At 38.0% G+C, this 19341-nt stretch overlaps 1 protein-coding gene across 1 annotated transcript; it reads left to right on the forward strand.

Annotated features, from left to right (window-relative positions):
- The first annotated feature begins 18102 nt into the window (after positions 1-18102).
- On the forward strand, positions 18103-18495 carry LOC149161952 (uncharacterized). The gene has a single exon (XM_089435057.1). The coding sequence runs from the start codon at positions 18103-18105 to the stop codon at positions 18493-18495; it is 393 nt and encodes a 130-aa protein (XP_089291183.1).
- The last annotated feature ends 846 nt before the right edge of the window (positions 18496-19341 follow it).

Consider the following 19341-nt stretch of genomic DNA (forward strand, 5'->3'; position numbering starts at 1 on the left):
GACAGAGGTTGTGAAGAAAATGTTTGGACAGTCAACTCAAACTAGCTTATTATCCTTGTGAGCTCAAATATTGAAATGTTGGCATGAGCTCTCCTCATATCCCCAATGTTGTTATAATCAGAAATTTCATTGCTAACAGGTAGGGCTAAAGTATCTAGTGGTGTAGCTCTATTGGAAACTTCCAAAGCAATGGAATTGTTCTTATTGCTTGTAGAAGTGTTCTTAGAAGAAGAGGTACTTCCAGAGTGATGTAATTGTTATTATTGTGTGTGGAAGTGTTCTTAAAAGAAGAGGTACTTCCAGACTTGTTCTTTGTACTATGAGTAGGACTAGTTGGTGGTAGGATCCTTCTCAACAAAAAAAAAATTAAGCTCTTTCTCATGGATAGGTCCTTTACTCCTCAAATTATATTGACTAGTTGTTGGTTGGGGAGGAGGCTCAATTTCCAATGGTTCCTTAGCACCTTTCTTATCAACATTGACTATAATACCAAATAAATTAACTGACTATCCAACACTTGAAATTTCTTCAGCCACAGTGGGTTCATTTTCTTCTTCGATCTGGTCATGTTTATACTTTTTTAATAATGTGTTTACAAAATTAGTCATCATAGTGCTCATATTATGATTCCACTGTGGGCATGTTTTTTCTGAATGCTTCTCTTGATGGAAAGTACAAAATTTATCCATGCCCAAAATTTTGATATTAAACACCATTTTGGAAATCTGAGTAGATTTTTCGAGTTAAGAGTCATTATTTCTTTTAAGAAACAATGAATTAGAAGACTTGGTACTGGTGGATGCCTCTCTTGACTTTATCTTTTACTCAGATACTTCATTAGTAAGTAGCTTTAAGTATTTGGCCAAGCTTTCCATTTTGAAAGAATCTCTCTCTTTAGTTTTGGTTGAAGATTCTTGAGTTTTCTTTCCAGCATCTTTGGGATCTTTAAAATCCTCACGATCATCGATCACTCCAATGGAACACAAGTGCTCTAAAAGAATGGCTTTTGCAAAATTTAAACCCAAAGTTTCCTTTGCAGCTCTCTTAATGAATACATAAACGTTGGTTGGAAAGGTAGGTATATAATAATATTTAATGATAGTATCATGAGGTTGCACATTTATGGGGAACTTATTTAATATGTTGGTAAATCTTTGATTAAAATCCTTTACTTTCTCTACGTCCCCCATATTGAGGTTCCCAAGTTGTTTTAACAACATGGTGAGAGTATTGTCATCAACAAACTTTTCTAAAGGAAACTTCTTAAACTCCCTTTATGGGTTGAACTAGCTAGAATATTATGATATCATACTGATGCTTTACCCTCTAAAGTGTATGAAAAAAAATCTACATTCAACATCATCAAAACGTACCTCAATCATTTATAAATGCATCAATATGATCTTCAACTTTAGACTTCTTGTTAGGATTGGAATTTGAAAGAAAATTTTCTAGGTGTTTAGGCATGTCGTGAAGATTACCCAAAAGAAAGAGTGGCCCTCAGGCCATCCAATCTAAATTTGCATTAGCCATGCCTTCTCCTTATCCTTCCCCCTCAAGCTCTGACTTGGAAGAGTCTTCCCCTTCACCATTCAAGTCCTTGTTATAATCAGGTTGCTCTTCTTCCCTTATTTGTTATTCATTAGAAAAAGGAAAATCTCCATCATCACCTTCTAAACCTTCCCTAATAGGTGGAAGGTCCCCTTGTTGAACTGATTCTTTTGGAGAATCTTCTAACTCCTCAAGGGTGGAAAAACCAAATCTTCCACCAATTAAACCAATACACCAGCATAAGTTGTTTCTTTCTTTCTAGGAGTATGAGGAAGATTATGAGCAATAAGAAGTAACCCAAGACCTCTTGTAAACTGAAAAATAATAGGCCAAAGTGTCTAGAGTTGATCGTAAGTAACTTTAAAATTTTGTTCCGGACTAGGATGAGAAGACCCTCCTACCTTTGGAGTATGAATTGGTATGGAACCCAGTGCATTAATGTCTTGCATGAAAGATGAATTATTTGGATCACGTGAACTATCAGCCATAAAAAGGTGTCATCCCTCCTTCTAGCACCAAAATGTTGACGTTGTTGTATCCTACCAACATACATGGGATCTCCCCAATATGAATTCAAACTAGACCTCACACCATTTGGTATAGGAGTCCCATCTAGATATAAGGGCCAACTGTCATGTTCTTAAAGATTTCTCGTGACTTATGCAATTATCATAAGAAAGTATTACACATGTGCTTCTGAATGAGAAAGTAAGTGTGCTTTATGAAGTGTTCAATTCTAGGATGTACCAAGTTTATTTCACTGAAATGGAACAAAAGTGAATCCTTAAAATAAAATTATTAGTACTAATCTAGTAAGAGATACAAAAACATATGAAAGAATCATTAGTTTTCAAGTGAATTAGTTCACATAGATGCAACGAGTGTTAAAATAAGCACAACACATGTTCCATAAGATGAGCACCAAAGTCACTGAAATAGTTTAATTCCTTTAGTACGAATGAATGTAAATATATACCACAAACATCCAATAATAGTCTTAAAACATCCTTGATAGACACATGAAAATGTTTTGGCCAAATAGGCTTCAAGTATTACACAAAAGTTCCAAGATACAATGATATAATGAACACCACTTGATCCAATAGTGGCGCATTAGATCCACTACTTGCTCTGCAAAATAACTATCTCTACCTCTCGAATGCCTTGTGGGAGAAGCCAAGGTGAAAAGTCCTTTCTTTGAGTAAGGAGGCCTCTTTTATATCTAGAGGAATGAACTTTCATATCCCCTGACTATTGGACTTCCTACATTACCCTTCCACTTATAATATGACCTTTGGTCTTCAAAACAACTTTTTAACTTCTAAATGACTTTTGAAATTATATATGACTCTTGGCCTTCTTCATGTAGCTTTTCTATCGATATATGACTCTTTGAATTCTACATATTTATAATTTACAATAATTACCAAATTACATCGTTATCTCCACATCACCATGTGATGATAACATGACATGTCACTGACATTAATGACTTGGTTCCATAGTGACTCATGACATGGATTTTCTCGAGGGGCGATAATGTTGCCACCTATGTCTTCAATACTTGATGCAGATTTCTTATTGATGTTTCTCTCTACCCTCCAAAGGGTCTTGATATCATATATAGTCTTTATGGATCACTTTGATCATTTAAATCCAATGTGTTTACACTTGTCGTAACATGTGTTCCTTGTCTTTGAATGCTTTCTTGGACTTCTTCCTTCAACAAACCTCCTCATGCATATTTTTCATGTTGTCTTGAGAGTGTCTGCAAGTAAGATCACTCATGAAAAGCAACCATCAGTGTGGAAATATCTTATTCTATGATGTTTCATGCAAACCTTCTCATTGTTTTTCAATAGTGCACTAGGGAAAGGAAGAGGAAGCTTTTGGGCACAGGGCCCACTGTCAAGAGACAAGGAGATGTGTATAGAGTAGTAAGAATGTGTTGTGCACTTTGTTGGGAAGAGGAGTGTTGATGGAGACCGCAAAGAATACTCTCAATGGACAAGGAAGGATCAATGATGACTTTTGATGTGCCATGCACTCAACTGGGGAGGTATGGGTCATAAGGAGGGCATAGGACCTAGTGTTAAGGCTTAACGAAGGTCTTATGTCCAATTTTGTTACATTGTGCACTCAACTAGGAGAGAGGCTTGAAGGAAGGTGCAGTTTGGAAGGATAGGGAAGGATTAATGCTTGAGGGTGCACTATGTACTACAGAGGGAGGGAGGGCTTAGCTTGGGCATAGGGAATATTCTCAACAATTAAGAGGGTTCTGATTGAACCTTGGAAGTGAGTTGTGTGCTCTCCCTTTCCTAGTGGGCATGTTTGTGAAGTTGAAAATTTGTCTAAGTCTAGAGGGTGAAACATGGGAAAACACAATGAGTTATGGGTAAAACCAAGTGCAACACATACCAAAGCATTAGTAAAACATAGAAAGGACCTGATAATGAGAATTATACATTGAAATTGTATTTCACAAAATCTCTCCAAGCATGATAGACAAAGTATGTGTGATGGTGACCAAAAGTGTCATTTTGTGACTATTAAATATACTACAACTATGAAGTGCACTAGAGATGTTCTTAATGACTTGACGACACTTAGGAAATAATATTGACACTTAAAAACATGTTTAATAACATTAAACGACACTTGACGACAAAAAGTAACACTTGGTATGATAGTAGGTATCCTCCAAATTTTAAGTGTAGCAAAATTTTGGAGGGTGTTATAACAACGACAATAAAACCATAGCCTCTTTTAGTTCTTATTTTGAGAAAATTAATTAATGCCAAAAATTGCTAATATAAGGCTAATCTGGTATAAATATTCATTTCCAAGATTAGGTTATGTTACACAAGAAATATAACATCTCTTGGCACATTTAAAAAAATTGTATTGTAAATTTTTTTTTTTTTAAGTTCTAAGCAGTTCCGTGGATATCTTGGGACTAGTTTTGTTCATCCAAGAAATGTATCGAGGGGGAAACATGGTGCAACAGTGCCCTAATGGACATCGGTTCTTAGGCATGACAATGACCTCTTTTTTCCTTCTTATCTGTGATATGAGAAAATATTATGATAAAGATATGAAGGAGATATGTTGAGCCCTATGACAGAGGTATCATGATAGAACTATGACAAAGATATCATGGGAGACATATGAATCTTCCACTACATAATTATTGCTAATGTTCTCTCTACATAATTTCTTATGATGATATGGGGTTATTGAAATGTGAAAATGTTGAAAATGTTTTAAAATTAAATTATTTTACAACAGAGACTTTTATCCCTAAGAAAATTAACATTGTTAGGTTAATGATGAATATGCTTGAGTAAATTTTGAAAAATGTAATAAATTATATTGTTTTCGAATCTGATTCGTAAATTGGAAGTCCATGTGGGGAGAGAGACAAAATTATAGGTCGCCTATGGATGGTAATGAACTTATTTTATCTATTGAAAATATGGACAGGTTTGTAATTTTTTTTTTTCTATTTGTATTTTAAAGTGAATTTTGAGTTGATTGGGCTTGTCAATTATTCAAAATGGATTTTTCCCTCCAACCTTCTTATTGTTTTATTTTTCCTATATGGTGGTAGTTTTAACTTTGGAAATACTTGGAGTCTTGGATTTTTGGAAATTCCTAGATACAATCATGCCATGACCAACTATCCTCCTCCTGGATGGTGTTATAATGACAAGATGCATGAGATAAGGAAGGTGATGAGACACCTAGCCAAACAATTAGAATGCCTACATAAGGCCATGGTCTACATTAGTACCCAAATGGAATCCCAAATGAAGAGTAATGAAGAGTTGGAAGAGTGAAGAATTCAAATACCTTAGTTATTTAATGAAACGTATGGTGGGAAACATTCCAATGATATATTACCCTATGAGGATGTCATTTATCCTAACATGTTCCAACTAGTTTTACAATTAGAATGTATAACACTTTTCATTGGCTAAATATGGAAAAAAAGAGTATGTTGCCTCTATTATATGTTGCAAGAAATGCAATTTGACATAAAAACACAAACATTTCCGAGTAACTTATTGAACGTAAACTATTGATACCTTTTTCTCTATCCATATAACAAAGTTGGTCCACTTTTTGTTTTGTAACATGTCCTTTTTGAAGTTTGTTGGATAACGACTATATTTGTCCTCCTATCAAAACATGGCACATGGACTAGTTAAACTAATTAATATGAAATCATTTACTTTTTTCTAGGAAATAAAAAAATAGATATCATTTCACATATTAAATCTACTTACAAAAGTACAAATCAAGGACTCTAGACCTTTCTTTCCATTGTGATGTGTGGCACTCTGTTTTGCAATCCTAGCCTTGGAGGCCTTGTCGTGAAACATATACTAATTGAATTTAACTCTGTAAAAATGAAATATCAAAATCATTTAAGAAATTTGATATAATCTTATGATCAAATTCAAATACTTTGGTACTTTCCTCACCATACTTCCTTTGTTCATATAACTTCTTATACATTTTTACAAGTTCTTTCCATACTTTTAAACTTACGTCAACTGACCTTCTATTGAGCCTTTGCTCGAGCAGGAATTTTTGGATCTTCTTTCTTTTATTGCACCTAAATATTTTACAGTTTTGAGGCATTTGTATTTTAACCTTTTTTATAGACCAAACTACACAAAACTCAGTCCCCATGTCACAAATTATTGCTTTATGTAGGTGCACTAACATCTTTGAGAGTGGAAGATGGAGATGGTATTTGAACCATTGATGGCATGATTCCTTCAACCTATTCATAATAACTTTCTTGGCATCTTATCTATTGATATCACCTGAAACGAGACCATATTATATCATTGTATTATCGTTACCAATGCAAGATTCATAACATGGCATGGTGGAAGAAGAGATTTGTGCCTATGAGTGGATTGGGCTTTGGAAGTCTCTATTTCCTATTCCAAATTCTTAGTGTTTATGCTTATTGATTTCCTCCTTGATCTTCTTCTTGCTCCAAGAATGGTTGATGTACTTGCAATGTTTTAGTGTTTTTAGTTGATCATTTTTCTACGTATCTAGAAATAATTTTCCAGACTACACTGTCAAGTTTGTTAAGTGTATCCATCCCTAAAATCAAAGCCAAGGCCTCTTTCTCCTCGTTAGTCTCATGTCCCTAGATATACAAAAAATATATATTTTTTCAATTATTTTGGAATTAAAAAAAAAAAAAAACTAAAAAGAAAAGAAAAATTTAAACAATTACATATCTATAATTTCACAATGACTTACCACATTTTGTCCATTGTCTTCTCCCTTCCCCCTGCTCGACATTTTGAGGTTGGGCTAACAAATCCTATCTATTGAGGCAAGCCAAAGAAAATAGTGTGTAAGGAAGGAGATCACACTACATGAAGAGGGGAAATTCTAGCCGATGTAAGCAATCCGACAATAAAACACACACAATTGCCTAAATTAATCAGGGAAAAACATACGATGCACTTGGCATCTAAGTGACCATCACATAATATATATCTCACATGAAAAAAAATAGATTGTTGATATTATAGAATGAAAAGCATAGGATTTCCTTGGCATTCCCATGCAACCAGCATAGGCACACAAACTGCATAAAATAGTTAAATCAAAACACGTGATTCCCTTAGCATCCTTGTCCAACCATCACCTACCCACAAACTACAATTGAAACACAAATGTATTCATTGACAATGGCCAATCTACATTTGCGAGAGTGATCCATGCCCATATTCTTATGCTAATGAGAGCAATCGTGAGGAAGAGCTAGATGTCCCAGATCGAGAACTGGGAGGGGGAAGAGAAGCCTTTTTTTTTCTTTCTAGGTTTGGGCCTATCAATAGTGAAAAAAATTCTCAGAGGAGAAAGAAAGAGTTTTATTTTTTTTAGTTCAATAGTTGTCAAGTATTTAATTTCAAATTTTTGGCCTATAGAAATTTTTAAATTTCTATTGGCCTATGGCCAACTTTCATGCTGATTCAAGTATCATAATGTGATCCAGTTGACGTGCAAATGCCACCTCATCTAGAGACATCAATTTATTCTTTTCCATGAAGAACTAGACATAGAAAAGTTACAACAATATAAATTTTTTGTCAAATAAATCAAATATTAACTGAGAATACATTCAGTAGAATAACCATGATTTCAATAATCCACTACATTCACTATAGAGTAATTTAATTAGCTCTAAAATGATTTCATAAAGTAAGTTATAAATGAGGAATGAAATAAAATTGATATACACATGAGTAGTAGAATGCGTTATATGGTGAAAAAATGTTAATTTCAATTAATATTTATGTTGTAAGGATAAATTATACTCTATTCAAAATATAGTATACTAGTCATTTTTCCCATACATGTATTGTTTTCATCACTAATAATTGGATTTTATTGGTGCACTAACAATTATTACCATTTTTGTGTATTACATGATCTAGAGGACGCCATGGACATTGGACGTGGATGACGTATAATTACTAAATCATAGAGAGGAAAGTGGGACAAAGAAGATATAAAAACGAAATATGTAGATATAATACAGTTAAGAAGACAAAGCAACCTCAACCAAAGGAGGAAGGTCTTTATGAATTCACAAACACTACAACATAGAGTAGAGAAATTCACTTTTTTTCCATGAGGCCTTCCAAGTCAAACTTATTGGTTGAAAATGCACATGAATGGTGATTAAATGTGATCCTATGATCAAGGGAAATGTTTGAAAATTATGATGGCCACATGGGATAGAGATGTTGGATACTTTTATTGTTGAAATTTTGGCTCGATGTATATACCTAGGGTCATAAAATTATTTTTCTTGAACTCCAAATTAACGTGATATCCATATGTCAAATATATGACTAAAGCGAAGTTTTTTTTTGGATAGCATATTCATTGAAATGATATAATTGGTGTACTAAACATTATTGACTATGTTGTGTATTACAGGAGCCAGATGAGGCCATGGCAACAGATAATGTCATATCAAATTAGGACACAGTGGATGACTTGGGACATCAACTACTCAAATTTTGACTCAACTTAGGAAAAAATGATATAATGGCATTTTTTGCATCCATATTTTTTCACGATATTATTAAAATTTATAGTGTATTATCTAATCTTGGTAGAAATGTTGAGGCACACAAATCCTTCCTTTTACCCTAAGAAAATCATGCAATTTGGAGTATTCTTGAACAAAAAAAATATATTTGTGAAATATGAAAAATATTTAATTATATTAATGTTACCTATGAGTAAAAAAATAATCTCCAAGTTGAGGCACTCAATTTTTCCTTGAAATGAAGGTTCCGTGTGCATTTTTGTGAAGCAAACCAATTGCCTTTCTTGAGTAAAATGCACGCCCAAGCTTCATTTCTTGGTGAATTTTATTGATTCAAATTGTATACTATTTAATTAATAAGTTTACACACTAATTTGCTTCCAATGAGTTGATGTTGTTCACAAATTGTTGAAACTTTTGGGAGACATCGTGAACTATGATTGCTCCAGTAATTTCATTTACATTAAATTCAAGCTTCAGATACATAAATTAGAAAACAATAATTGTAGTAATGTTTCTTATGAGTAAAAAAATACTCTCCAAGTTGAATCATTAAATTTGGCCTTGAAATGAAGGTTTGGTGTGCATTTTTGTGAAGCAAGCCAAAATTGCTTTGCTTCACTAAAATGAATGCCCAAACTTCATTTATTGGAAAATTTGATTGATTCAAATTGTAGATTGTTTATTTGATTATTTTACAACAATTTACATTCTTATATCTTCACTTTGAACTTAAATATTTATACTTCATATTTCATACAAAATTCTAATTTTTGCTTCGAATTTCCTTATGGGAAAGTTGTGTATAAGTGAGAAACATAGTTATGTTGGATATTTGTCAGACAAAATGCAAGGTTATATCCTAAGGTTAGGAATTTTCCAATCATGTCCCATTTCAAATTTCGATACCAAGAGTGCAATTGGTTTGACCTAGAAGTTCATATTTTTTCATACTATGTTCATGGGTAGATATAAATATCGTGTAGTCAAATTAAGTATAGGTCCTAGTGTGCATTTATTTGAGGCACACAAACCTTGAATTTAACCCTACGAAATCTATCCAATTTGGCATATTCTTCCACAACATAAATTATCATGTGCAAATTTAATTTTAGTTATGTGTAAAAAGGTATTTTCCAATCTGAATAATTCAATTTGTCCTTGTAATTAAATTTGGGCATGCATTTTTGTGAAGTAGGCCAAAATTGTCTTGCTTCACTAAAATGCACGCCAAGGCTTCAGTTTTTGGCTAATTTGATAAATGTACTATAAATTATTGCCATTTTTGTGTATTACAGGATTGAGAGGAGGCCATGGACATATGATGTGGATGACATATAACTACTAAATCACAAAAAAGGAAAGTGGTTTGAATAATATATGACAATGGACTCTGCAAATACAATACAAGTAAGAAGACAAAGCAACCTTAACCGAAGGAGGAAGGTATTTATTAATTCACAAATACTACAACATAGAGGAGAGAAAGTCATTTTTTTCCATGAGGCCTTTCATGTCAAACTTATTGGTTGAAAATGCATAGGAATGGTGATTAAATATGATTCTATGATCAAGGGAAATGTTTGAAAATTAGGATGGCCATGTGGGATAAGGATGTTGCATACTTTTCTTGTCAAAAGTTTGGCTCAATGTATTTACCTAGCATCATAAAATTATTTTTTTTTCGACTCCAAATTAACATGACATCAATATGTCAAATATGTGACTAAAGTGAATTTTTGTGTTAGATAATATATTCATTAAAATGATATAAATGGAGTACTAAACATTATTAACTATGTTGTGTATTGAAGGAGCCAAATGAGGCCATGGAAACATATCACATAATATCAAATGAGGACATAATGGATGATGCACGACATTAGGTACTCAAATTTTGACTTAACTTATGAAAAATTGATATAATGGCATTTTTTGATATGTCCATATTTTTTCACGATATTATTAAAATTTATAGTGTATTATCTAAGCTTGAAATAAATTAATGCATGTTGTTGATTATTTTAGATGGAGATTGGAACAAATTCAGAACCTGAGCCTTCAACTAGAAAAAGAAAAAGATATGTATATTGACATGGACCTAGAAAATTTAAATCATGTAGAGGACAATATTTGGAAGAGGATAGGACAATGGATCTTGGAAACACAACAAATGATTGCACTAAACAATAGGTTAGTCAAGACTATAGTACATGGGATGAATACTTGAGAAAATTGTTGTTTGCGGACATTTTGTATGTCATGGAAAGAAACAATTCAAACGAGTGATTGTACAAAGATATTACATATATTATGACCTTACAGTGGGTAGTATGCCTCCTATAATTGATTTGAATCCAATGGGAATTATGGTAAGGAATTTTCCAATTTCATATAAATAATGTGTATTCTTCTTTTAAAAATTGTTTTATAATATTTAAATAATTAATTTTTTTCTTAGTGATTACTTGTAGGATAAAGTTCTTGACTTAAAGTTTCCTAGAGCACTGAATTCCAACCTAGAGGGTGATGATCATTTATATAATAATATATCTAACAAAAATGTGTGCACATATACAATCTCAGAAGATGAGGAATTGATGAAAACAAGTAAGATAACAAGAGCCAGTTTAAAAATGTATAATGTTCTTAAAGATAAGGGGAAGGTGGACTACATACCATATGAGGATGAATGTGATGGATATGATGACTTGCCCTCGATTTTGAGATCAATTTAGAAAGATAAATTTGATTGTCGACTATATTGTGCTTGGCCTAGTGATCAACAACTACCTAGAGTGTATAAGTAGTTTCAATTTTAGGGATACAACTACATGATATGACCCTCAAATATTCATGGAGTGAATCCACGCCTCCTTATTATCCAAAATGTCCATGTGGGATCTAAACATAGAAACAATTCACAACAAACCACTAGGAGATTAATTCCATATTATGGTTCATCATATTACAGTGGTGAATGGAGAAGGCTGGAAGAATATAAGCCTAACATTTCATCATATGGTCTAAATTTGAATATGTATACATATAATCTCCAATTGGAAAGTGGAAAAGAAATGAATAGAGGTCATCTTATGTATATAGATCGACGTGCATACACACACAAAAATATCATTGGATTTATAAACAATAGTAAGGGAAGGGACCCTACTATAAGACCGAATTGCTAATTTGTTGAGTGTATAAATAATAAAGATGGAGACATGGAAAGAGAGGTTGATAAATTGATAATGATTGAGGCTATTATGGACCTTACATTAGGGATGAGTTACTAATTAATTACCCCTTATTAAAATTAACTCCACCACGAAAGAAAAGGGAAGAACAAGGTCTTGTTGGGTAGCGCAAGCCCCGTGGAACGAGTATGGGGTGCGAAGCTCGGAATTTTGGGTAATATTAGGGTAAAAGACTCTACAGAAAGTGTGGAGCACGAACCATAGTAGTTCGAGTCAAAGGGTAGTGCACCTGAAAATAATGTAAAGAAATAGTAATAGAGTCGGCCGGAGGTGGGATCGCGAGCCAAGGGAAAGTATAAATAGAGTGAGGCTCTATGAGGGAAAGATAGTTCAATTTGGGTTTTTTCGATCCGAATATGTAATGGGTGAATAATCTGGGAGAATTTGTAAGTCAGAGTCGAGGGAGTAGGGTAGAAGGAAGAGGCTCTACATCAATGTGCGCAGAGGCCTGGAAAGTCCGCAGCTATGTGTGTGGACCCCTGCAGTTGAGTGCGCATGGGTGGATCTGGATGTATTGTTGAAGATTGATAATAAAGATAAGTTTCTTCTGAATTCTTTGTTGATTGCAACTTTACTATTTTATGATTTCTACATTTCCTATGGTCAAATACATGTGAACTGGGTTAATCTTGATGCGCGAAGTAACCAAAAGTAATAAATGTTTGCTTAAAGACTGCTTTAACTAGATCAAACCAGTAATAAGTGATTCAATCTATAATAAGCGCGATAAGGGTATTCCAATCTACACGGATCTAGCGTAGCATGAGGCTGCAAAACAGTGCGTGAGCCCCAAACCACATCCAAGACATCCCCAGGGTGCGGAAACCTGGTTCTAGCACCCTCCCCTGCTACCTCTAGTGAGACCTTAGTCCGCGCTTCGCAGGCTGTTGCCGAAAGGGCTGGTAGCTACAGGATTTGTTTGGCTAAATAATTCTTCTGAACTTGGAACAAGCCCATATAAGCCAATAAACGGTTCCGTTGCCAGGACCGGGATCTGCCTAAGGGGTGTCTGGTGTGAAAGGCAGGGACGCTAGAGGAAAGAGTGGTGAAAGATCAGGACGGTAGCAATGGTGAGCGCCATCCAGTTACCAATATTCAAGGGAGCAGGAAGTGAAGACCTGGAAAAGTTCTGATTTGTATTGAATTCGATATGGAATGATTAGTAGATCACGAATGATAATATCAAGAAAGCCATCTTAGTCAGCACACTGCAAGACCGAACACTAACATGGTATATGAAGTATTCAGGCAGCAACCCAACGGCGGGGATAGCGGACATCTACACTGAATTAAAGAAGGAGTTCAACCGGCCAAAATCAGAATCACAGTCAGTCGTAGGATTCAAATAAATCACGATTATGCCTGGTGAGACCCCACGGGAATTGGATCAGAGGTTGAAAAGCACTATTCGCGAGGCCAATGTGACCCTGAGGGATGCACAACACTGCACTTGGTTCATCGCATCACTAACGCCATATCTAAAGTCGGCCCTGTCACAACAGAAGATCTCAACCCAAGCAAAAGCACTGGAGGTAGCAATGCAGCTACACAAAACCTCGGTATAGGACCCAGGGTTGGGAGTTCAGCAAATCCAAGCGCAGGTCCAAAATTTGTGTTTGGAAATACATAAGTTAAAACAAGACCAAGCGCCAAAAGTTCAGGAAGAAGTTTGGTGCATCAAATGTAGGGGCCAAGGACATGATAAAGACCATTTTCCAGTCGCAGTGAATCTTGTGATCATAAGGGGACCAGCACCATTGTGACCAGAGGCACAGGCAGGGTCGAGCGTGATCGCCCCACTCTGGTGCGCAATCTGTCAAGTAGGAGGAAAACACAACACAAATAATTGCCACTTGTTGTCAAAATACAATCATACCCCCCAGCAGCTCTTTTGCAACTTTTGTAGATCGGTGGGTGAGGAGGACAGAGATTGTCGGATGTTGGATAAGGCATCTAGCAACTTAATGCACATTGAGGGGTGAGATCAAAACCCAATTGCAACATTTGCGCGTGGTGGATTCCAAGGACGAGGTCGAGGATGGGGTGGAATGGGACCAGGAAGGGGTCAAGGATAGCTAATTTGTTACAATTGTGGAGGACCAGGACATTACCCGCGGGATTGCACAAATCCAACTCGAACATCATGTCCATATTGCGAGCAATTCGACCATGAATTGCTAGATTGCCCTATGTTGCTAGCACAGATTCGGGAGAAAAGGACAACACCTCCTACAATGACACAGAATGCGCAGATGATAAGGGACAAACCACACGATGAAGAATCTAAAGTAAATATGGTACTAAGGGGCAATGCAACCTTAGAAGGGGATCAGTCTGAGCCATATAAAGGTCCCTCAACGTTGACAACTTTTCTACAAACCTGCATGAAGTTACTTCACGATAATAGGGCAGTGAAAGGACTGCATGAGTTGATTAACAGATTGGCAGGATGGGGAGATCCTCACATAGTCCGATGAATGGGGAGGCATACGTCGCGGACTGGACAAGAAATGCAGTTAACAATGTGGATTGGCGACTATGAGATGGGTTAGGTCATTCTGGACCTCGGTTCGGATGCAAACATCTTGCCTAAATAGATGTGGGAGTGTATCGGCAAGCCCCCACTCCAAAGGTCTCCAATCCAATTACGGATGGCAAATCAGTAGAAGATTTTGCCCATGGGTAGGCTGCAAGGCATCACCATAGACCTAGATGGTGCGAGCACTAGAACAGACTTCGAAGTTATTGAGATAGTGGATGAAAAAAGCCTGTACCCCGCATTGCTGGGAATATATTGGGCCATCTACATGAATGGGATTATTAATTTCAAGCGAAGGAAGATGATATTTGAGAAAACGTCACGCCGCATAGTTGTTCTGCTAGATCCGACAGAGGGACCCCACTACACGAAACCTGTGCATGACAACGAGCAGGACAAAGCATTAGATTGCATCTACCAAATTGTTGCACAAAGGGAAAAAAAGGGTGAGGTAATGGAAGAAAGGAGAATTTCACAGGGTTACGCAGAACCATACATCGATGATTCGGAGGAAGAAGGTGAGCAATGGCGGAACAGAATGAATAGGGAAACTACTTTAAACTGTAATATGCTGAAAAAATCTGTGTACTGCGTTAAAGCCTGGTACTGCAAGCTGCCGATGTATGATGGGCTCACAATAGTAAATGAATTCCTGGAGAAGTTTGAGAGCACAGTACCAGAGTACCAGCGGTTTGATGCGATCAAATGGGCATTGCACACGACACGGCGCTATGGTGGGGTACCCATGAAGGAACCTTCACAGGTTGGTGAAGCTGTAAGCACATGATGCAGATATGATTTGGGAAGCCAGCACTGCAACTAATGGATAAATATGATGGATGAGAGAATCTGCATATACACCTGAGCAAATCAACCAAAGCCTATGGCGAGGAACCGCAACCAAAATGGGTGCACCTATTCTATCATACCCTAGGTGTCATCCCAAGGAATTGGTATACTGAAATAGAGCTTCGACATGCTTACGCGAAAGGTTTCTATCAACATTTCATTTTGAGGATCAATGGATGTATTCAGTGGATGATACACTAAAGCTAGTAAAGACCGTTATTTTCAAGATGCTGCTAGAACCGGAAGAAGTTGTGCAATCAGACTGGTTGCGATAGTTGAGTCGAGCCTTGGAATGTTATAATGTAAAAGCAGAAAGTGACAAGGAGGATCCGCGTGATATCAATATACCAGAATCCGAAGAGAGTCGAGAAGTGCACAGCCCCAAAATAGAAGATCCAGACGTCGCAGCGCCATTAAGAACGAAGCAAGTGAATATCAAAACAGAGGAAGAACCAAAGTATGCTACGCTTGGGGACTACTGGGACGACGCTACAGTGGAAAAGGTCATTGAGCTACTCTGGGAGTATCGAGACCTTTTCCCTACCAAGATTACGGAGTTGAAAGGGATTCGAGGCGAACTAGGAATGATGAAGATAACTCTAAAGCCTGACGCGAAGCCAGTAAAGCAGCGATCTTACCGATTGAATCCAAAATACAAAGCAAAAGTACGAGAAGAACTTGACAAGATGTTGGCAGCTGGGATCATTGAACCAATCGAGGAGTCTAATTGGGTAAGTTCAATGGTGGTATAGGAGAAGAAACAGAAGGGTGAGATCCGCATCTACATGATTCTACGGAAACTCAATGATGCCTGTGTTAACGATCCATTTCCCACACCTTTTACCGATGAAGTCTTAGAAAATGTGAGCGGGCAGGAACCGTATTCCTTTACGGATAGGTTCTCTGGATACCATCAGATCAAGATCGTGTCGGAAGATCAAAGCAAGACAACGTTTGCTACGGAATGGGGTTGTTTTCAATATACGGTGATGCCATTTGGGCTGAAGAACGTGCCGGCAATATTTTCCTACATTGTGGTAGCTACATTCAAGGAATTTATGCATAAATTCTTGGAAGTCTATCTTGACGATTGGACCGTCTTTGGCCTGGTTAAGAAACATACTGAGAGCTTACGATTAATGCTAGATACCTGCTGTCGACACCAGATTGCGCTCAATCTAACGAAGTGTACGTTCCTTGTTCCTTTCAAGAAATTGCTGGGTCACGTAGTTTGTAGGCAAGGCTTGATGGTGGATCCGGCAAAGATCGTTGTCATACTAGGTCTGCAAGCATCGCGCAGTGTCAAGCAGCTACACTGGTACACACGGGGTACTATCGAAAGTTCATAAAAGGATACGCCCAGATCACGGCTCCAATGGAATAGTTGTTAAAAAAGGATGTCACGTATTGCTGGAACGAGGAATGTAACAAAAGCCTGGAATTGCTAAAGGAAAAAATGGCATCTGCCCCTATCTTGATATTTCCAAAATGGGACGTGGAGTTCCATGTGCATGTCGACGCGTCATATATCGCGTTAGGAGCAGTACTTACTCAGGAAGGAGCGGAGGGAGTTGACCACCCGATTGCGTTTGCAAGTCGAAGGTTATCGAAAGCTGAGAAGAATTACTCTACTACTGAGCGAGAGGGATTGGCGATGGTGTACGCACTCCAGAAGTATCGTCACTATTTGCTTGGAGGACATTTTAAGATGTATACTGATCACTCTGTGCTAAAATACCTAGTGAATAAGCCTGTGTTGGGGGGGTGCATCTGTCGATGGTTGCTGTTGTTTCAGGAATATGATTTTGAGGTTGTTGTAAAGCCAAGATGTCTGAATGCGGGTCCAGACCACTTATCCCGGATTGAGATGGGCGAGGAACCCACGAATCTAGAAGAAGGACTCTCGGATGCCCAGTTGTATGTAGTACGCATTGGGGATGGCCACTTTGAAGATATAATCTATTTTTTGACTACCGACACTACGCCGCAGGGGTATTCTGTGCAACAAAAGAAGGAATTGATGACACGAGTAGCAGATTTCACTGTGATTGCTGGCCATCTCTACAAGATGGGCCATGATGAGATATTACGCAAATATGTACCAGATTTTGAGCGAGAACATATCCTTGCCGAAGCACATGGAGGGGTTGCTGGCGGACATTATGCGAGCCGCGCCACAACCCAGAAGGTTCTTCGCACTGGATTATGGTGGCCCACCCTACATCAAGATTTGAGAGCATACTTTCGAGCCTGCGATGTATGCCAACGAACAGGAAAGCCGTCATGAAGGGATGAAATGCCACTTCAACCACAGGCAACACTACAGCCATTGAGAAATGGGCGATCGACTTCATCGGGCCTATTGAACCACGAGGGAAGACGGGCGCGCGCTATATTATCACTGCGACCGAATACTCGACCCGCTGGGCAGAAGCACACCCAGATAAGGATTGCACAGCCATGACAGTGGCAAAGTTCTTGTTCAAGAATGTGTTGACCAGGTTTGGGTGTCCTAAGATTCTCATGAGTGATCGAGGAATGCATTTTTTGAACGAAACCATCAGCGCGCTCACTGAGGAATTCCAGATATATCACCAACAAAGCACGCCATACCATCTGCAAGCAAATGGGACCGTTGAGGCATTCAAAAAAAATTGGAAACCACGCTAACTAAGATCTGCAATGCGCAACAGAATGATTGGGACTTACGCATCCCTGCTGTGCTATGGGCATACATAACCACATGCAAAAAGTCGACAGGCCAGACACCGTTTTGACTAGTCTATGGTAAGGAGGTTGTGATGCCTATGGAATATATCGTGCCCAGTCTGCAGATTACAGCAGCTACAGGAATGGCAGATCGTGGGGCCTTGGAGGAAAGGCTCGTACAACTCGACGAACTAGACGAAGAACGATTTCTGGCGGGATTTCATCAGCAGATACAAAAACAGCGTGAGAAAGCATGGCATGATCGCCATATCAAGGTGCACATGTTCAAGAAGGATGATCTCGTATTGTTATATGACAATAAGTTCGAGAAATTCGCAGGTAAACTCCGCATGCATTGGTTGGGACCTTATGTCGTTAAAGAAGCAACTGATGGGGCCGTAGTTCAGCTGGCTAAGCTCAACGGAGACCCCTTCCCGAGAAGAGTGAATGACAGTCGCCTGAAGCTCTATACGGGCAGGCCGACCGCCTGACTAACCGTTCCGAGGAGGGTCTCATCGCTCCAACTAGTTGAAAGAGAGAGAGGGACGATAAAGCAGTCTGGGGGACAGATGCGCGGGTATCCAGGTGCGCGTATAGATGGCCAAAAATCAAGGGAATGGTTTCGTGGACAAAGCCATGCAGGTGCACCGCTCCAAGGAATGATGACCATTAATCCCACTGTTCATGACAAGATGGCTGAATTATGGCAAAAGGGAGCGGGCGATGAGCAATTAAGAGCAACAGTATGAGCCAGATATGAAATGATTGGCCACAGATTTCACACAGGAAGGTTACCCGTGCTGGAATGAGTGGCAATCCGGGCAGTTGAAGTTCGCATGGCTTATAAATCACCATGGGGAATCTGCTAAGCAGCCTACGCTATGGAAATACAGATGGAGCTGTTCATCATCTCTGCACCACGCATGCGCCCGAATATAGTAATCTGGCCGAGGGAGGAGTAGGACTCTCTAGGGAGTCTGGTATTGACAACTGCGGGTATCTCGAAGGTTGCAGCTTCACTAGTAAGGGATGTACCGGAAAAAAGGGATTGCGAAGTAGAATTGGTCTGGATGTCGTTGCCCCACCGAGAGGTAGGATGGCACACTACAATAGAACAACAGAAGGATGGACAGACGGCGATCATGGGTGGAGATACAGTCAATAAGTCACCTCTGATGGTTCTCGATGAGTAGGATCCTGTGGACATTAGCCATTGTCTTGAAAAATTGCAACACAGGTTGCAGCAAACGGTGCGAAGAGAAGATACGATGGTCGGAAAGGGATATGCTGGTACCAAGAGGTCCCGCATGCGGCTCCCCCGCTCGCACTAAAATCCT

This window comes from Pinus tabuliformis, chromosome 5_2 (assembly GCF_031772625.1).
Source record: "Pinus tabuliformis cultivar Carrire ecotype Pingquan chromosome 5_2, CPIR1, whole genome shotgun sequence".
In the NCBI taxonomy this organism is placed as follows: Eukaryota; Viridiplantae; Streptophyta; class Pinopsida; order Pinales; family Pinaceae; genus Pinus; species Pinus tabuliformis.

Excerpts from the sequence above, each read along its gene's own strand:
- LOC149161952 (XM_089435057.1), top strand. The coding sequence starts at position 18,103 with ATGGAATATATCGTGCCCAGTCTGCAGATTACAGCAGCTACAGGAATG.